Here is a 21,936-nt window from a genome sequence, read left to right as displayed (position 1 = left end):
TCCATCTTTCTTGGTATTTGTAATCTTAACCAAAAATTCATGTGCAGTCAAGTTCACGTCGTTTGGTGCTGGTCTGTTCAATTCTTGCATACAGGTATTTTAAAATTAATATGAATTTACTACAATTAACTGCAGTGAGAAGCAATGAATTTTCTGCTTTTTAAGCTGTCACATAAGCTTACCTTACTAGTGGAGATCCTCTGTTTGACTTTTCTACGTGGTCTTCTGTGAAGGTGCTTCCAGCAATAACAGGCATCTTGTCTTTGACAGTGAGTAAGAAAGAGACGGCCTGCAAAAGAAGACAGATTTCAGAGAAGCTAGTTTTTGCAGAACTAGTGATATGTTCCAATTCCTTTTTCCTTAAGGGCAATTAATAAACAATGTCTTTCTTCCTTTCTATTTCAGTTATTTTGTATGGAGACACCCTGTATGTATGTGTGTGCGCATGCATTTAAACCAGTAAGATTTGGAAGTAACGCACTTAAAGGTAACAGTTTCTTCTGTGATGAATTCTAACTGTAAATAGCTACCTTTAAAACTAAATAGCTGTAACTGTAACAGAGTTACATTTTTGTAATAGGAGTAATATTATCAACAGTTACTTCTACAAGAATCTGGGAAACTACGTTGGGAACCCCACAATTTTAAGTACCTCCTCTTGATTGCCAAACTAAAGTTAATTATGCAAGAGTTGTCACAAATTGATACCTTTTTTTCCGGCATCCCCATGACTGTTTCCTCACAAGACTTGTTGATTCCACCATAGGGCTGAACAATATCAAAAGATGCTCTGGGATTTCTTCCATCGCCCACATGAAGTGTGTACTTCTTGTAGTCCAATGCATCTATTTCTATCTTTGAGTCACTTACAAACCAATTTTGTAGTTCAACTGTTCTGTTCAGTCCATTGAAGATCCTGACTTGTGCCTCTCCAGCTCCTGGTAGTACAGCATATGTTTTCTGGAAAATAATTCTCAAATTCATTGTACTTCGACAATTTAAGGTCATTGTTGTTAATAATGAATACCAGGATCTGAATAACGTTCACCAAAATTTACTATAAGCAAGGAAATCTAAATCGAAGTTTTAAATATTGCTGAAAATTTAATATGCAAGTTGTTCTTGTTAGGGATGTAGTCAATTATTGTAAAAAAAATTAATAACAGCAAGACAAAAGGTTGAATACTTTTCTGAATGAAAGTTTTCAGGTGATTTTTGTTGAGAAAGTGAAGGAACCCCATGAAATATATTTCAGCATAAAATTAGCTTCCCTAATTTTATCCTGCTGCAGCAATCTTTCGACTATTTTTTGTTTAATATTTCTCATGTGAAGAGATATGTAAAAAAATTATCACAATTCCTAATGTGATTTACAAAGTGAATCAAAATTATTATTTTCTACCCTACAACTTTCAAAACACAAAGAAAATAAAAAAGCTTCCTAATATGAAAGGGTAACTTGAGAAGTTTTAATACCAATAAAATCAACTCCACTGAGTAAAGCATTATTAAGAAAGAAATGTTAGTCTTTATGTTGTGTAAAAGCACTAGGACAGTTTGTCAGAAATATACAGTGACATGATACATATAGGTTCACATATGAGATGATCAGAATATTAAAATATGTTATTTATTCAAGAATTCCATTGTGTTGCACCATGTGTGAATAGAATTGATGAAAATTTTGCATTCTGAACAATTTTCTTATTTTGACTCGACAAAAGCACCACATGGCATTTTGCCAGTCCTATGGGATATCTTTGTCACAGAAAAGTGTTTGTTTGCATTAACCCTTTTGATGAAATATTCATCATGCATGGAAATTCCCTAAGGACGGGGCTCATTTTAAGCAAAATGTAACATGTTGGAAAATGTTTGTTTAAAAAAGTTGTAATAACACGATAAATGCCAATGAGGGCTCGTTTTATTCAGAATTTCCAAGGCTTTCGCTTGGTAAGGTAAACATGTCGATGTGTACCCATTTTTGGAAGCAACAGACAGAGGAATCTCATTTTTTTTCATTTTTTTTTTCAAAGTTTGGCTAGCTCCCATCCGGTAGCACTCATCGATCTGGGCAAACCACCACTTGTCCCTGATTGACCCAAGTTATGTAATGGCGAACACATAGTATCAAAACGATAATACGAATAGTAATTTTTAAAAAAGAAGAAGAAAAAGAAAACTCAAGGTCAAGGAGAATGTTTATCACAACTGACCGGAAACTCCCATCAGAAATTTGCCCATCGATCTCGACAAACCGCCACTGGTAGCTTGTCCCAAGTTATATAAAGGCAAATACGTAGTATCAAAACGATAATACAAATAGTATATTTAAAAAAAAGAAAAACTCAAAATCAACGAGAATTTTCATTACAACTGGCCGCAGTGACATCATCAGAAATGCGCCCATCGATCAGGGGAAACCACCACTATACAGTGATTGCCCCAAGTTATATAAAGGTGAATACAATAGTACAAATAGTAAATTTTATAAAAAAGGAAAAAGAAAGAGAGAACTCAAAATCAAGCTCATTGGCTAGCGCCCATCGATCAGGCAAACTGCCACTAGTCGCTGATTGCCCCAATTAATATAAAGGTGAAAACGACAGCACAACAATTAGCCTGGCGAAACAAGAATGATGTCAGAGTCTACCCGGCGATGACGGCAGATGTGAGGTGAAAGCTTAGAGAATAAACCAAAAAATATTGTGTTTTTTTTTTTAAATTCGGTATCCTGTTTATTAAACTTTTATTACCAAAACATTTGTTTGACGAAATATTTGTCGTCCGTCCTTGAGTTACTTCTGGCATCTATAGGCCCCGCCCCGAAAGGGTTAATGATTATATTTCAACTGACACTTTCAGATATTGATACCACTAGAAGGGAGGGGGACTAGGCCCCAGTGGCGGCTGGCCAAGTGCAACAAGTGCAGATGTTTTCACCTAATTTTCAAATTAATATTGACATTTTTCATTTGCTTGTTAAATTAAACTATTTTCCAGCAGAACGCACACGATAATACTCAAACAACACGCCGCTCGGCGCTACGCACGTGAAGAGTTCGTCCCAACCCAAGAGCAAACACCGCCAGGTTGCGGAAAACTTAGCCGGTTGTCATGGCAACGGTGACGTCACCTAGCGTTGGCCTTGAACGGGTGTTGCCTCCTAGATGAAGCAGTTGTCTCGTCGGAGAAAACATTGCATCCAGTGGTTGTGGCAAAATCTTTGCGTTCTCGCGAGATCTTGTTCCGCGTGTGTGTTTCGCGTTTCCTATCGTGTGTTGTGTTCATGTGTTGAGCTGTGGTTTCTACAATGAACCCAGTAAATGACTTAGTGTGTAATTTGTTGCAGACACCATTTTCCAGATGGACGGATGAAGACAAAAAAGACGTTTTAAATTGGGGGGGGGGGGGCACTGGCACTTACTATTTGTTTTTCATTGCCTATAAATATACTTCTTCACCTGTTATTTTAGGCACGAGCCGCTACTGCTAGGCCCTGTGCTTCAGGGGACCCCGACCAGGCCAGTAGCACAGTGGGATATTGCAGAAGATATGGCTACTGTAATGCGCTATTTATACTAGATAAGTAAGTTACATAAAAACAATGGTTTGACACTTAAAAATATCCAAAATCCATGAAATAATACTGTAAGCAAAGTACTACTCAAAAATAGTTCACGTTCACTATTTATCAGTGGCATATTCTGAAAAATTGACCTGGTTTACCACAAAAAATATCATTTATTTTATATATTTATTATATATTAATTGAAGGGCTCGGTTGTAAAACATGGTAAGTGACATTTTGGTAATTCTTGAGTTACATAGTAAAATGTGCCATCCTCCAATTTTCGAGTGAAATTGCCATGTCATACAATTTGCATTCGACTCAGTGGATCCTTCTGAAATTGGAAAACACAACACGAAAACAATTTATTTACAGTGTAGCTTCTAATAACATTTTTTCTTAATAAACTCAGAAATGACCAAAATGTCACTTACCTTGTTTTACACCGGAGGCATGCTAATAAAACAAAAACAGAATTCCCACAACTTCAAATTTTCTGGCAATTTCTGCAGATATATGAAAAAGTTGGTTTACCTGCAGTATACCAGGTAACATGGGAGAATATGCCATTCCTATTTATCAGTTTAAAGAATGAAAATGATGTGAAAATATAAGTCATGCAAACATTTTGAAGTACCTACAATAGCATGAAAATTCACTGGAAAATATTATAGAAAGTATCATTTGATGTGAATATAAACTGACAGTATGATTTATGATACTAAAAGCAATTTTGTAGTTAAATCTAAAGATGATCCACATTGGTGATGCACCAGAAATAGAAAATAATTTCTAATTTCCAGAGCTTACAATAGATTTCTTGTAAAGTAAGCACTTTCTGCAGACTGTATTATGCACTAACATGCAAGATATAAATCTCTTGTTTAATAATCATTGTGCTGTTTATTGTGACTATTTGGAACACTTATGCTTTGCATGAAGAAAAAATACAGAGTTATAAAATTTTTCTACTCTTTTGAAATCATTTGACAAATGTTCATTATAGGCTTGGCATGCATAGGCGTGTGCACGGGGGGGGGGATTTTGTGTGTGGGGGGGTACACACACACACATATATATATACCCATCAATGCAATGAATCTAAAACAGTGAGCTAAAATGAGGTTTTTCTTTCCCGACTGAACTTGCATCAAGGTTTTTGCCCCCCCCCCCCCCCTAACCATGCATGCCTGCGTTGACATGTTACGTACCCCATATCCACCAACTGTCTATGATCAATGATATTGGCACAACATGAACTCAGTCATATTTGAAACTATTACAAATACGTACAAAATTCCTATTCTTACTTCTTACCTGTAGTTGAAACTCCAAGATCATGGCAACAAAGAAGGAAAGTGCAGCAATGAGGCCACCAGCACTAATTCTCTGCAAAGATTTTTTAAGCATGTGGATTTTAGCAAAAGCTGGGTATATAAATTTCTCAAAGATTGGAATTAGTATGAGTACAGTAACGGGATTTACCAGTTGCATTGAATCTGGTGGTATTGATAAATACTCATTGACGTAACCATTCATGTGATTACCTTGAAACACCCAGCGTGAGCCCTAGAATTAAAATAATAATTGTAAATTAAGTATGGCAGAAAAGAAAATGCATGGAATATACTCACAGTTCATTGCAATAATTATAATAATTATTGTAATTATAATAATCATGTAATTAAGATATAAACTGCATGGACATAATTGTATATTATTGTATTTACAAGTGTGCAAGATCCACTTTTTTTTACCCCAAATTGGAGGGTAATATGGGGAGTGCCTTACTTCCAAAATGGCTGAATGGAATACTTAATTTTAAAACAATTTGTTCTTAATTAATCCTACATACTATGTAAAGACTATCTGCATAACCAGTTTGTGCACTAACAATGCTCACTTGACTCGGGAATTCCATACTTACAATTACAAGGTGCCTTATCCAGACATAAATCATTTGAAGTAACATTAAACATTTGAAGTAGGTAATAATTGCTTCAAGGAAAATTTAAAGTTAATATGTAATGATTCAACACTATTTTGTGGAATTCATTGTATATTTTATTGCTCTTGAAAAGTATATGTTCTGACTCTTCTTGTAGTAAGATCTGCCCAAGAACTGCTGTTCACAAAGTCTCAAGCCAGAACAAGTAAACTGACGTCTGTGGCAGAGTGGTTAGAACAGCATGCTAATACGTCAGGGGTCCCAGGTTTGAATTCCAGCCTGGGCATGGGCGTTCTTTGTGAGTGTCCCTTCATCAATTTCATCATATCATTACAAATACTCATCTTCACATACAAAGTAAATTAACCAAATAAAATCAATCAAATCATAGCATGTAACAACTCATTATATTGTTTACTAACCTGCTGGTCAAACAATGCCCAGTATACCGGAAGTGGTAGAAGCATATACATAATACCCATTACAGATTTCACATCTGCGATCATCTTCCCATCAAACATGTCATCAGCATACTCCAGCCAATGGTCTCGTGGTTCAAAATCCTTCAATTGCCTTTTCCTTACCAGTGCATGCTAGAAGGAATAAAATAAATATTTTTCAATGGTTTCCTCTTATTATATCAATGTTATAAAGGTAATCTGCTACAAAGCAAAAATCCACTACCCCAATTCTATTAAACTAAGAGTGCTGCCCACCATGGCAGAGTGGTAGCACATCTTGCTACGATGCCAGGGGTCCTGGGTTCAAATCCAGCCTGTGAATGTCCCTTCATCAATTTCATCATATTATCACTCTTTTCCATCTATCGATTAGCCAAAAGTAGCAGAAAAGCAAAATAAAATACACAAAATCAGACCATGGCAGAGTGGTCTAGCATTGGCAAGATCACCAAACCTGACACCATTGGACTCAGGGGTGTGACTTCATTCTTCGTGCAATGAGCTTTCAGTATAATAGAACTTTTCTCTTCAATACTAACCTGACCTCAACTCGTTTTTACAAACTTCTTTTAAGTTTTTTGCCATCTTTTCAATGTACACTGTCAGTGTTATATAAAACATTGAAAAGCACAAGACTTCAGAACACATGTGCTTAAAACAAATTCCTTAAGATAGAGACCTGGTTCTTTAACGTTGTAGTGTTATGAAAAAAATATTCAGTAAGTACTTACGTAAATACAGTGTAGAACCCTCACAAGAATATTTCCTCCAGGAGGTAGTATCTTGTAAAAATGAAAACCAGCCACAAAAATAACTGCAAAGAAAAATATTTATGTAGGCATTTTAAATGTATTACAGTTAAGACAACTACTAGATTTGCAAATTTTGATTGACTTGATAACTATCACAGTAACCCTGCATATGTGTGAAGACTGATGCTAAATTTTGGTTACAGTGCACATATAATTTGTGCTCTGGCACTTCCTCAGAATTTGTTCTGTAGTCTTTGCATTGGTGACTTGTAATAAGGGTTATGTGTAAGATCTTTTTTGTCAAGTGGTGCAAATGAATAAGAATAGTAATAAGAAAGGGGTACAAATTTTAATGTGTAAAGTTTTTCTTCTTCAGAACAGTCTGCTAATATGTGACATGTACAGACCAACTTTTACTGAAGTATAATGGTGGATAAAAGTAGTAGGAATGGACTAACATGATTTTTTTCCAATACTAATGAAGTATAAATGTAAAATTTACTGATTACTAGTAAGTTCTGGTCTGATATAAAATTGCAATTGTTCCTCTAAGAACATTCAAAACCATGTGACTGATGCTGTTTTTTCTTTAAAAGAGGAACTGCGTATTTAGACATTTACTTTACAAAAGCAGAGTGTATTAATTATACAATTATATTCATAATAGAATTTTGTACTTCATTACAGACTGATAAACATGCTGATAAACTAGTATATATTGGCTGGTACAAATGGAGTACCTATTAATCTGTCCATCCCTAGAGACAAGTATTCAACAAAACATTTTCTCAGTACAAAGTGGATGAAAGCATATTTGCCAACATATATCCAACCACCTGAGGGCATGACCAATCAGACAGAATCTCTGAAGGCAAAATCATGATAACTGGACTTGTGAAATTGCATTGAAGTGCAAAGTGAGATCTGTTATCTGCTTGCAAAGAGTACGTCACCAGTGAAATTCATTGTCAGCAGATGTATATGTATAGGATGACACAAGAAAGTCTCATAACTATAGGCTTTATACTATGGGAATGAGAGACACAGTACCTGAGTACCTGAATTATAGGCTTTACATGGTAAATTCTTCAAATGTGTTCTTGAGCACCAACATCACAGCCCTGATCTAACACTCTGCTACTTACCTTATCATTCTGATTCAAGTGTCATCCTCTCTCATATAGTACATTCTGGCACAGCATCTTTGCAGGCTAACGAGGCTCTGGCAGCTGAATTCAATGCCAGGATAATTGACATTGACATTTAGTACATGCTGATTGTATTGCTCTGTTTCTTGTCTGTATGTGTGCTGAATGTAATTCTACAGTTGGCTGCTATTAAAGGTATCCTTGGATACATTTTTTGGTTTTAAAGAAAATCTTTGTGTTTTAATTTGCAATATTCATTGTATATTTTCATTTTTGATAAGGGCTAGTCCCTGCAATACAGTATGTGATGAATGCAAATAGTTTTAGCGCTGATTCATCCATACATTTAGTTCCAACATATCTTTTCGGACTTCTGTAAAAGTACATTTTCTATAGTATATGATCTGCTACATGGTACAGGTGCTTAATTAAAAAAAAAAATATCTAGCTGGATCCTACATTTTGATGTCTAGTATGAATTACAGTAGGCGCCCTCTAGTTTGGCTTTGGTTGGTTCGGCCTGCCCTTACTGATTTCTTTTAAGTTTTTTTTTTAGTTTTGTAGGCCAATAATATATTTTAACAGTTCGGTTTTTACTTTAGGCCTACGTGTTTTCTACTCAGTAAAAGGAATACTGTACATATAATTACCATATAACTAATTTTAATGTATGGCTGTACCGTTTATAGGATTGATTGGGTTTTTTTGCATTACTTTGGTTCATTCGGACATTTTTTAGTTCGGCCTACGGTTCGGTCCCGAGGTGGCCGAACTAGAGGGTGCCTACTGTAAATGTAATGTTTGGGTAGGTCTCATCCTTGGTGGTTGTTTGTTTTAAGGCAACTTTGTGCTCAGATAGGATAATCGAGAGTGGGACTTGAATAACTGTGCTCTCACCCAGGATGTAACCTGCGACCCATTTATTACAAGATTCATTGTAGTGGTGTCATATATGATGAACCTGTTACTTTATTGATTCTCCTTCGTAATAAGTGCTTATAATAATTGCAATTACTTACGGAGACCAACAAGCATTGCAACTGCAGGAACTCCAAATGCCAGAGAGTAGCAAGTATCGCTACCAAAGCATTGAACATCTTCCTTTAGGAATGGTGTTATAATCTTGGAGCAGACGCTGCCGGCATTCACTGCAAAATAAAAGATGGAGAAGTACTGCTGCAACTGCTTCTCTTGCTGGGGCATCACAAAGTGATCACCCCCAAATGCTGGCGTGCACGGCTTCACACATCCTGACCCAATGGCTAAAAATACAAGAGACGCAATTGTAGTGGCTCTGAAAGTAATAAAAATCAATTCGAATTAATTCATTTGATAAAAATGCTTCATGACTGATGTAAATATTTATGAAGCTTATGGTAATATTTCATACACAATCCAAATAGTATGAAGCGTAGGCATGTGCAACTCGAAACATTTGCTGGTACTGACTAATTACAGATATTCATAAGATCATCAAGTTTGTTGAAAATAGATCTACTTTCTGAGAGGTCAGAAAAATATTCTTCAGGACTAATTTTAGTGATTACACCACCATGATATTATCACCAGATAAGCCCTTTCCTATATTTCTTCAAAAGTATGTACATAATAGAAATTTGTATTAAGAGCAGAGACCTGCACAAGACCCGGAGAAAACCCGTCTGCAAGGAGGCGCGCCTACAATAATATGCAACACGCACATCAAGCCCAGGTGTTCGACATCGCGCAAGCGAGCTTCACGTCACAGTGTTGCACAGGCTTCGATGCCTGCCAGGTTTTTCTATTACCCGGGTCTTAAGAAGACCCGTGAGACTCGATGTAGTTCTTGCAGGTAGACGGCGAGCATTACTGTCAGTGTTGCCAGCGGTCATTATATTTCACTACGCATGGAAATATTTGAATTTCTGCTAGGCGCAGGTGCCTTGAGGTTGTAGAATCATTGGCGTAGCAAGGGGTGAGCGAAGTGGGCGACCACCCTGGGCCTGGTGCATATAGGGGCCTCGCGTCCTATGAGGTTGATACGAAAAACGTAATAAATGGAAGTGAGAAAGATAGAAAAGGCTATTTTTTGTGGGCAATAAAATTAAGACCTTTTTAACTGGCTTTATATTCTAGTTTAACGTTATAATTTGAATGAATACGTCAAATCAGAGGCGGGCGGGAGCTCTAAGCCTAAGGGGCCCCGAAAAAGTAAAAATAATTCTCATTTCTCATGTGAAACATCAACGCAAAAATTGCTTGGACAATTTTATCCATTTTTCTTCTGTGTCGTGACCTTGCATAGCCTACCCGATTTTAATATGTTAATGGTAAAGCACCTCAAACTGCCACGGAGCAAAGTATGGGGCATTTAAATGCTTCTGGTATTTTAAACTCAAGAAAGGTATGGATAATATTAGCAGTTCTTCCTTCGTTCCTACAACTTCAGACGCAGCTATTGCCTGCCCTCTGTAACGGGCACGAAGATGATTTATCTTCCGAATTTCCTGATCAAGTTCTATGTTTCAGGAATGTGCTTAAATCTGAAATCAAGTGCTTTAGGAAAGTTTCTTCTCCTTGATAGCTCTACACTAACTTCCAGTGTTCTCTGTACCGCCTTCTGTTTGGGGGAAGGGATAAGTAAGTATTTGTATTTTCTTCTTTTGAATACATAAATGTCAAAGAAAGATATGTTGTAATATGTGAAAATTCAGAGTTAGAGCATCGATTTGTATAGTTGTTAATGTAAGTGCAGCCACAACCAGCCATTCTAAGTAATTACGTAAATTTCCTGGAAGAAGCTGACTGTACTTGAGGGACCCAAGTTTATTTCTTGCGGACGCATACTTTACGATTTTGTTACGCCACTGCGTCAAATATTTAATATTACAAGAACATTAAGACGTAACAACAAAATGAGATTCACAGTTATTGTTATCATCTAAGTCCTAAAATTCAAAGTTAACTGGTACAATTTATGTGCAACAAAGTCAAAATTGCTAATTAAAAAAAAGTCAAAATTGCTAATTTAAAAAAAAAGTCAAATTAGCTGTATCAGTTGATTACACCAAACATTTCACATTTATTGTGCAAATGACTATCGTTTTAAGATTTGCTGATGTTGAAACCGATTGTGTAGAAGAGCTTGTAGGTAGATACATTGGGCCCCTAGACAGGATTGTGATTTAGCGCACTCCCTTCCCCCCGCTCTATCAAGCACTGACATTTTATGTGCGTCCTTCCATATTTCCTACTTAAGCCATGGTTTGTGACATTTACATCCTACAAACTTCGAAATGAGGAAACAAAGAACGACTCATTAAATAATATATAGGTTATATTTCAAGATTCTTACTTTGTATTTCTGATTTTTTTTAAAAAAAGTTTAGTACACTTAAGGATATTTCAGTTATCTTACTGCCTAAAGAACATCTTAAAAAACGTACTATTACTACTACTTTGGTTAATGAAAATTCCAGCAGCGTGTTACTATAGCTCTGCCAAGTGTAAATTTCTGTCGCGTACTATTAAATATAATTTTCGTCAGAAATTAATTATTATTGTAGGCTATTATATAAATATGATAATTTGCTGACGTTTCCTTGATGACTGTGTATCGATTTACATTGATATTTCAAACTTAAAGAACGATGGGGCCTTGCATTCAAATCTCGCCCAGGACCTCGCGATATGTTGCTAAGCCACTGCACCTAAGATTTTGTAACTTCTCAAATTAGTGTCATTATTATGTCAAACCAACTACCACATATTTTCTAAATTTGTTTCGATGGTCTTGAAATAGGTTTGTGTGTCTTGTTCATTTTATGTCACCTTTCTGGTCTTGAAATCGTAAATCTTCTGTCGGTTTCATTTTTACGTTGTTTGTTTGTTGAAATGTGTAAATAGCATTGCCTGTTATTTGCACCCGTGTGAAAATACAAGCTAACAATTATTTTGTATCGTATTACTATCAATGCGGTCTGAGAACAAGATAACTAGCAACAACACTAGCGAACGACGATTTGTTGAAAGAGATGACAATATTCAAAAACCTTTTATAATGCAAATTCTGATTTCATGTTCCATTTTATGGACCATCGTGCCTTAGTGTTCAGGGGGGGGGGATCTTGAGCAACTAATTCGGATATTGAATTGGCAAAATTACACCAGAGAGAAAATCTGTTTGATTGATTGATTAATTTATTTGGTCAATTTATGCACAATAAGGCTAATCGGGACTGGACCTATAGTTTAAAGTGGGATCTGAACCATCATGTGCTTCCACCGGGTATCGAACCTGGTACCCTATGATTACAAGGTGACGACACTACCACTGCGTCATAGGGGAGCACCCCCAAAAAAGTATAATGTAGAACAACCACCAGTCACACAAAGTTCCAAAGTATTTACGATGGCACTTTTTGCGAATCTTGGTTCGTACTCCTTTACAGGTGTCAGCAGTGGCAGCAATTAGGGGCGGGGCCGAGAGAGTGCAGTTGCCCCCCCAAACTTTTTGCTACTTTTGCACCACGCTAACCTCATGTACCAAGGGAAATTAAATTATCCTTGCCCCCCCCCCCCCCGTACATTTGCACTTTGGCCCTCTAGTTTTGGAACCCAATCGCCGCCACTGGGTGTGAGCGATACAAATGTTTTCTAGCAAGGAATAAATGTCTGCAATTTCAAATTGATAAAAGTGATATGAACATTTTAAGTGCTCCTTGACGAGTTTAGAATATAAAAGTTGGCAACGATGACTGCGTGACTCATGTATCTGGAGACGGTGCAAAACCGGAATGAGCGTTCGCTGAAGATAAGCAAGCTTCGTCTTGCAAGGCCTTCCAGTTACCCGTGGGCTTTCGATGCTTGACGGGTCAAAACCCAGGTATATAGTTTTACTCACCCGCCCGACCAACCAGGCGGGCCTAGTAAGCGATTCTGGCCGTTGTGCAGCCCTCTGATTAAGAGCTGATGAATCTTAAGAAATCTGATGCTATTTACTTCCTTTTCCACATCGTGAGTACATTAATGTGCAGTGGTATAGTTGATAGAGTGTCTGACTGCCATGCAGGAGTCCCAGGTTCAATTTGTGGGATGGGTGATCTAAGATTGGAATTTTTATGGCCTTATCTCTTTCTTTTTCTAAAGCAAAACTTATTGGAGACACATGGTTATATACACTAAATAAAGAACACAAAATGAACCATATTAAACATTTCAATCTCTTGCTTTCAGGAAATTAACACTATCTTTACAATGTTACATAGAACTTAAGTACATACTTACTCTATAGACAAGTGTAAGTCAGGAATATTTGCAATAACCAGCAGAAGGCATCCCACAAAATAGCAAATCACGAAGTAAAATATAGTCCTTGAAAGAAGAAAACAAATAATATTTTCAATTAATTGTACTTTCAGCGATGGATAACTTCCATACCTTGTTTTGAAGAGATGAATTTTGTTTTCTGATTGAATATAAAAACATTATCCACATAAATATTTATTTGACATTCTATTCATTTCAGTGGTCTCTTGACACCATCCACGTGGGGAACTTAACTATTTTCACTGTTAAGCTGATTGCACTGCTAGTTGTGAATTACAGGTATGTTGCATTATTAGTAAAAATACATGGACCACCTTGCCAGAGGGGCCAACTGCATTCTGGGGGAGGGGAAAGTCTGTGTAACTTTCGGTGCGTATTGTCTGCTTTGCAGAGTTATTGTAACAATGGGATTCATTTAGGGTAAGTTTTTCCCATTGTTACAATAACAAACACAGCAAACCAGACAGCCCATCTGACTAACAAGCAAAAGCAGTGCACATGGCAGCTCATGACAAAACTGTGCAATCAGGTTAACATTGAAAACATACTTCAATATGGATGGTAGTAGAGGTCACGACATTTAATATATTGCCAAATAAATAGATTTGAGCCTAATGGAATCATGTGTTTCACTTTCATTAATATTAGAATATTTTACTGTACAATCAGATTATTAGTCGAACTCACTTGAATTTCCCCAAGCAAGAGTCTGAGATTATTGCTCCAATAATTGGAAGGAAGTAGCAGAAGCCATTCCACACATGGAATCTGGCTGTGGCATCATTTTCAGTATACTTCAAAGTAGTTTCAAAATACAGGACAAGGATAACTGAAAAGAAAATAATGAGCATTTTATGATTTCTTATATGATCCATTTAAGATAAATTAATAGGAGCTGTTTTCCTATTGAACTGAAACATTTTCTCTTATCTCTTAAGGAGGCAGAAATATGGAACCTTCCCATATCATAATGAGTAATCTTCTTTTCACAGTCATTATCATCCTTTTAAAGCATAAAGTGGCATGTCCAGAAATTTTTGTCATGTCTCCAAAGGGTTATGTCTTTGTTTTTTCTTTTTAGTAGCTATATTTTGCAGTCATTTGATGTATCTGACATCCTTAAGCTTGGCCAAAGGGGAGGATTATAGGCAATGTGTACTATTACTTTCATTAAACATGAAGGCAGTGGCGGCGATTGGGTTCCAAAACTGGAGGTACGAAGTGAAAAAACTAGGGGGCTTTCCCTTAGCAGATAAGGTTTAGCATAGTGCGGGAGCAAATGATGCAAAAAGTGGAGGGGGAAATGCCCCCCCCCCAAGGTGTTTGTTTATGTATACATCATTCTTACAAGTAAGCAATTTCTATAAAGGGAAACAAGCATTGTTGTCAGGATCAACATGAATAATTGTTATACTGTGAAAGGAAAAAGGTAGGGGGCAGGGTGATAGACCAGCTGTACCTGAAGGCAAACAGCCTAACACCCCCACCTAAGAGACAAAAATGTATTTAGGGGGGAGGGGGAATTGCCTGTGAAATTTCAGCAAAGAATGTAGTCTCAACCAAGACTCCATCTTGGGCATGCCATTGCTCACCAAACCAGTCCTGGTTTCGCCTGATTTTGTGGTAGCACAGATGGAGATAATTCCGTACAGGTAAAATAGGTTTTTATCAAAATTAAATAAACTAGGTCAGTACACATAAAATGGACAGGCAAAAATATAATTAGTAAAAAAAATCAAGCTTGTAATCATTGTAAGAATTCATAACTATTCACAGAAAGTTGACATGTAGTGTTTGTATATTACTTACCCCTTATTCCATAAAACACAAATCTGTCACTGAACTCATACATTATTATGAAAGGGACAGCAATTGGGTATTTTATTTGCTGTGAAAGAAAAACAGAAATAAATAAATATATGTCATTAATTCTGTAATGTTTTCAAACTTTAAAATGAAAACCAATTTAACTTCATTGAAATTTACGTAAAATGTTTAGAAAATAAGGTAAAATTACTCAAAACATTCAGATGTTTCACTTTATTGTTATGAATTTTGTATGTAAATGGACCTAATTTCGTCAAGGCTAGTTTGTGAACCCAGACACCCCTTAGAAAACAGGTAAGCATCAACCATTTAATTATAAAATGTATTTTGCATTACAAAGCATGTGACTGTTTCTTTCCAGTCCAGACATGGGTGTACTCTGTGAATGTTCCTTCATCAATTTCATCATATCATCACTCATCCTCAATATCATGATTAGTCAAAAGTGGCAGAAAAGTGACGTTAAATAAAAATTGAAAAAAAAAAAGAATCACCACTACACAGTGTGTCCCATAATTTTCCAGACTATGACAAGAAAACGGGAACCGCGCACGCAATGACACTATGTGGTGTATATTATTCAAAATACATTCCTTGTGCTTCAGTACACTGAATTCACACTTCTAGAAGTCTTTGACGGGAATAGTGTTGAGATACTCAGTCGAAGCTCTTTGAATATCTGCAACAGCACCGAACTTGGTCCCTTTCAGCAGCAATTTCAATTTCAGGAAAAGGAAGTAGTCAGAAAGAGACAGATCAGTAGAATAGGGGAGGTGATCAAGAAGAACAAAACTTTGAAGGCCAGAAACTGATGGACAACCACAGACCGGTGGATTGGTGCACAACACAATGCTTCATCACTGGTCACGATGGTTTTCAGGCAATTGGAATCCCTGTCCTCAGCCCTAAGCAGGTATTGGCAATGTTGAACCGTTTGGTTTTTCTGACCATTTCTGACATGGTGACCTAGGGTAGTGTCGCTTCTTACTGTAACTTTTAAGAGGATCCTTCCCCAACGTTCAAATTTACCATCAAGAGAGAGAAAACATCAGGGTAATTGGGGAAGGGATGTTTTTCCAAATTATGCAATATGTAAATGCATCAGTCCGAAAGATTATGGGACACACTGTGTATTACTAATGCCAAAGATACATTTCTGTGCTCTGGGATATGACTCTGTGTTTCAATTATGTACACTGCAACCACACAATAGAAAATGCATATGTTAAGATGTATGTATATTTCTTGACTGTGTGTTTTTTTTTTAAGATGCGATTGGTTTTATTTGGTTAGGAGTGTTAAATTTACTGCTGTTAATAATTTTTCAACATTAGGTTAGGAATATTGTTTTTGATGCTTATAGCGACTTTTGTTGTTTTGTTTGGAATTTTAGATTTAACACTGCCAGAACATTTGTGATTTCACTGTCTTGGTACAACTTTTATGTTCCATAAAACATCAAAATCTATTAATATATATAGATATTTCTCGAGGACAAACAGTCTATGTCCTTGGTGGATACATCAAACTGTGACAGTGATGACAATAACATATAGAAATAACATTCACAAATTGGGAGCAAATTTACAATATTGGAAGGATCTCCAATTTTTTTCATATTCGTTATACTAACTAATTTTGGCGTTGTAATCACGAATCTGAAGTTGAAAAACTCAATATACTGACCAAGGCAGAAATTTATTTTATTAAAAACATAAACTAAACATAACGTTTCAACCTTCTAGCAAGGTCTTCTTTAGACTCTGCACCAAGTACAAACGTTACGTTTAGTTTATGTTTTTAATAAAATAAATTTCTGCCTTGGTCAGCATATTGAGTTTTTCATATCATGGAAACAAGGCTTGATGGTGTTAGAATCTCAAGTTAAATTGTGGGGGGTCATGTCTGGAAATTGGAAAATAAGCCGAATTAAGTGGTTTTCGGTTATGTTTTTTGGAGCTATATGTGCATTGTTTTATGAACTAAATTTTAACTATGCTTTCCTAACCTAACCTTACCGAAAATGGTTCCTGGGGATATTAGAGAATGGTTTGCGGGCCAATTGCGTGCACATACATTAACGAAATGTTAGTTTTGTAGCACTGGAGCGGCAAGCAATGTTTTCTCCCTCACGCAAGATGCAATTTTCCTCAAATGAACGCGGAGAAAGATTGCAGTAATTGAGAATGTTATTTTACAACTTGTACACGTGCATGTACAATTTCTGCACTTCACCCCCAAATCTTAACTGCAGATACGTCAACAGGACTCAATATTTATTGAGTATAAGAAGTAGGAAAGAAATTGGAGATCCTTCCGGTATTGTAAATTCTTACCACAAATTGTATTGGAACACTAAATTAACACTACACTACATGCTGTAAATGAAAAAATAACATGTTTATGTCCTTTTAATGCTAAGGTATAAGCAGGAAGACATAACAGAAGCATTTCCGTTTTATCCCTCCGTTTAAGTGAATCTCTATGAATGAAAGTTTAAATAAAAAGAGATACTTACTTCTGCTGGTTTTTCTTCAGCTGTTTCCCCTTCAGGAGGAACTTCACCCCCTTCCATTTGTTCAGGAGCAATTTCAGTTGTTATTTCTTCCTGCTGGTCTCCCATTCTAGAAATTCTATTTTGGAAAATGCATTCAAATTATGATTTCAGCAGAATAGCTGCATCACTTTTTCATATTTGTTCACTATTTACTTTTTATATAGTCTGTGTTATACTTTAAGCTCCAGCATCTTACTAACAAGAGCATCAATAATTGAGTATTTTCCCAAAATAAGTTAATAGAATCATGTTTATCCTTCTTCACAAATGTCAAATCAAATATTTAATGTGGACTGGGCTGTTTCACATTTACTTCCAAGATAGGTTAATAACAGGTCACTCACTGATGTATAATGAGCATGCATTGGTTAACAAGTGGTGACATCATGATTGTAATCCAATTGCATTCCAATTATTTCACTTGCTGGCAGTGATGGCGCCAGAATGAAATAATTGGGGGCTACAGATTCCCAAGTTAAATTCTAGAGGGCTAACTGATACCGGCTAAAATATATTTACATATTGTTTTACTACGGTATAATTTTACCAGTGACATATTTTACATTCAGATGCAAAGGTAAATCACTATGTAAGATATTGTATTCGGTTCAAAATTGCTTCTAGGCACAAATGTTTTAGACCAAAGAAAATACAATAATTATATATTTCTCTTAAGTCATTATTTAATGGAATAATATCACAGACTTACTATTGAGATTACAAAATACACCTTAAAAAACGACACCCACTCTCAACTCTTGATATTCATATTAATACTGCATGTATTTCTAAGTAAAGCGTGTGAATGCTGTTTTGCTGAAGTGAGAAAATGAACCACAGCTGCAAATTATATGCAGCCTTTGCAAGCTTTTTCCCAATGTGAAGAATAGATAGATAATTAATTTTTGGCATCAGTTTGAACTGGGACTCTCCAAACTGTCCAAATCACAACAGCAGTGAGTGCAACAGATTGTAGTTTTTCGTAGTTTAGAAAGTCAGCACTTTCTGAATTTAAACAGGTAATTCAAATTAACAACTCTGTTCCAAGTAAGCCTTTCCTTTAGTCCAGAAATTAGTCGATCAAGGACTGGAAAATAGATCTTAACTTGAATATGTTCTTCACGCGTTGCTCTTTTGATTTCATGTCGCGTAATGCTGAAACCATTTTGGAAGGTTTCAGTTTTGTTAATTTACTATGGTGCTTGAAATATTATTTTCATCTGCAAATGTCTTCACTTCTTTAATAAGGCTCTGATAAGCAGTATTATCTATTCGAAATTCATGTGAGAGAATGAACTAAGATAAAAGCAGTTTTCTGCAGATAATTAGAAACTACTTTCAGGTCTCGAAGAAGGCCATACAATAGGGCTAGAAATGGGGAGGATGAGAGAAATACCATTCACTTGCTGTAATATTTGTGAAGAATAGACTAACCACACTCAAAGAACAAAGATATTTTCACTACAAATTTACCTCCCCATGACAAATACATTGACATAAAAACAAAGAATACAGTTGAAATTCTCACACCGGACATTTTTACATGATTAGTGAAAATAACTGCTGAAGATTATAATTTTATTTAAGAATATATTATCCATAAAGGCTGATCAATATTGGATAAATAGATGTGCTTCAAAGAAAGATTCCTGCACGGAATCGAAATTGGCCACTATGACGGCACTGCAGAAATAATTTTGTAACCTCACAACTGATAATTAACATGTAGTTCTAGCCTTACAAGCAATAAAATTGTCCAAGCGTGCTGTTTTTCTTGTACCGCATTGCAGTGTTTAGTTGGTTGGATTTGTATTGAAGTCCACTATATGCACAGATGCTAATCGGGACCAAACCTAGAGCTTATAGAACCTGAGTCACTTAACAAATATACTTCACTTGTGATCGTACCTGAGCCCATGGTTCAAAGCAGTAGTCTTACGCTTACTACGGGGACGGTAGGCCCAATTTTTTATCTTTCTAATTCTTATAAGAATTAGGTAGTTTGTTTACTCTTTGATTCCTTAATGTGGTATTCCTCTCTCGCTCTTGGATATTTACAGATATAAGGTCAGACATAACAATGAAACGGGTGAGACAATATCATCAACACTCGGTACTAGAATAAGGAACTAACAAACAGAAAATAACCTTTGCTGCTCTTTAGATGTTGAACATCATCCCACTTATAAAAAATAATTTTTCACACCTGTTAGACCTATTCCTAAAAATAGTGATACGAATTAGAGAAGCTAAAAATTGTACATGTTTAGCCTTGTATGCATATATTCTTTGACACCACCACCTTGTTCCCCGCTGAGACTTCTTCAACCATCTGCACGTGTGTCAACTTGGTTAGACCAGCTCTAGGAGGGCTCGGACTGTTGTCTCGCGAGGGTACGAAACAGCTGGTGATGCCGCAAAAAGGTTGGGGCGGGCGCAGTCGCCAGCTTCACCGATTGCGAGATTCGAATCTCCTTGTCTTTAAACTATTCATGTATTAATTTTTAAGAAAACTTTGGCGAGGCATGCGTTTCTTCTGAGGGTAGTGCCATGGCACAGTGGCTCTTCCCTTTGAGCCACCGCTGTTTGTAACTATAACTGCTGTATCCCATGCATGTAACCAAACCGATGTAATAATATATACTTGTAACTTTAATTATACTGCATCCCATATATGTAATCAAGTGGATGTATTTGTACTGTAATCATACTAATGTTATATGTAACAAAATGACGTTTTATACTGCTGCAGATAGAAATATCAACAATGTAGTCAACAGAACGAGAATAAATTACAATTACAATCATTCCACTATGAGTGTGGTACGCTTGAGCATGGGAGACTCGAGCGAGTTTGAGCGACCGAAAGTGATCCTATGCAGTACTCTACTGGGCATATACACTATCTATATATTCTTTATATTTTAATGTAATACATTGAGTGGAAAATGGAGTAAAACAAGTTAAGTATGGTTCAAAATGTATTTTACATGGTATCATTTCTTTAAAAAGCAATAAAAATCTATTGTGGGCACAGAAACTTCATTTGGAAGATAATTGAATGAAGATGAAGAATAAAATAAAATGTATGTTTCAAGGATTTAACAGTTTTTCACTTCTCCAAAGCTGTAAGTCTGAGACTTATGCCAGTAGGCTTTAGGAAGGTTAATTTCTAACTTCTCACCATAATTATCAAGCATTGTGTCCAGCTGTCACATGGTTGTGAACAGAAGCAGCAAGAATCACACATACTAGGTATAATAGATCATCATATATCACTCTTTGAAGACTACAGTCTATCAGTAAAAAGAATACACATTTTCAGATCTCAAGATCATTGCTTGCCAGAACTGGTGCAGGAATAGTTGGTTCAGGAATGAGGCATATTGCTTTCTTTTTTCACAAGAAGATATATAATACGTAACTGCCATGTGACATTTTCATTCTACTGTTCGAGTTTTGTTTAAACAATTTTGATCGTTCATTATAAAACACACCCAAGCTGGAAATTTTTCCAATTGGTTCCGATAACCAATATTAGTTTTTAGACACTCTGTCAGAACCGATTGGTAAATTGGAACTGATTGGTCTATTGGAACTCATTGGTCAATTGTAATGAATTGGTTTCTATTGGAAATTATTTTTTTGTTTTTAATATATTGCTTATGAAAAATTCTTATCTATAAAACTGTAAATGCAATGAAGAATTTTTTTTTCAAATATATGAAAACGTTTTTAACACTGTAGCTTCATTGTGTTTAACAAACTTATAGAAAATTGATAAATACATGCTGCTTCAGTCATAAATTGACGTGTTGTTCTTCCTTTATACATGTGAAAACAGCATGTTCCCCGCTGAGACTTCTTCAACTATCTGCACGTGTGTCAACTTGGTTAGACCAGCTCTAGGAGGGCTCGGACTGTTGTCTCGCGAGGGTACGAAACAGCTGGTGATGCCGCAAAGGCTAATAACGTATTAAACAAATTAAATGACTTGTTTTTAAATAATAATCTACTCCTCAACAGCAAAAAAACAAATTACATTACATTTTCTACAATCCAAACAAGAAACCAAATAAGCCTCAATCTAATATCTGGGAATAAACAACTAGAGCCTAAAAAAACCTCAAAATTTCTGGGTATCATTCTGGATGAACACCTTAGTTATACAGAACACATAAACACGCTACAATCAAAATTAAGTAGTGTGTGCTATGCCCTTTGAGAAATGGTAGACATCTCAAGAACCCAAACTGTAAAGTGCCTTTATATGGCAAACTTTGATGCTTTACTAAGATACGGGCTTATGGTTTGGGGTAACAAGGGCCACTCCAATGTCCTTTTTATGCTTCAAAAAAAGAGCTA

General features: G+C 36.1%; 1 protein-coding gene across 3 annotated transcripts in view; it reads right to left on the bottom strand.

Annotated features, from left to right (window-relative positions):
• The window catches only part of LOC145988219 (solute carrier family 15 member 2-like), a 29,235-nt gene extending 11,362 nt beyond the window's left edge, over positions 1-17,873 (bottom strand). Inside the window, exons 1-10 of one of the 3 annotated variants that reach the window (XM_083123063.1) lie at positions 17,533-17,873; positions 14,997-15,075; positions 13,875-14,016; positions 13,146-13,232; positions 8,900-9,174; positions 6,712-6,794; positions 5,942-6,112; positions 4,889-5,140; positions 709-960; positions 183-289 (exon numbers count right to left, since the gene is read on the bottom strand). In XM_083123063.1, the coding sequence (XP_082979189.1) occupies positions 183-289; positions 709-960; positions 4,889-5,140; positions 5,942-6,112; positions 6,712-6,794; positions 8,900-9,174; positions 13,146-13,232; positions 13,875-14,016; positions 14,997-15,075; positions 17,533-17,637 (1,553 nt within the window). In that variant the 5' untranslated portion in view covers positions 17,638-17,873. The remainder of the gene's footprint in view (positions 1-182; positions 290-708; positions 961-4,888; positions 5,141-5,941; positions 6,113-6,711; positions 6,795-8,899; positions 9,175-13,145; positions 13,233-13,874; positions 14,017-14,996; positions 15,076-17,532) is intronic. The other 2 variants (XM_083123065.1, XM_083123064.1) reach the window with 2 other exon arrangements.
• Positions 17,874-21,936: the final 4,063 nt, after the last annotated feature.

This window comes from Lepisma saccharinum, chromosome 5, assembly GCF_977018435.1.
Source record: "Lepisma saccharinum chromosome 5, izLepSacc3.1, whole genome shotgun sequence".
In the NCBI taxonomy this organism is placed as follows: Eukaryota; Metazoa; Arthropoda; class Insecta; order Zygentoma; family Lepismatidae; genus Lepisma; species Lepisma saccharinum.
This window is presented reverse-complemented; position numbering and strand designations above follow the sequence as displayed.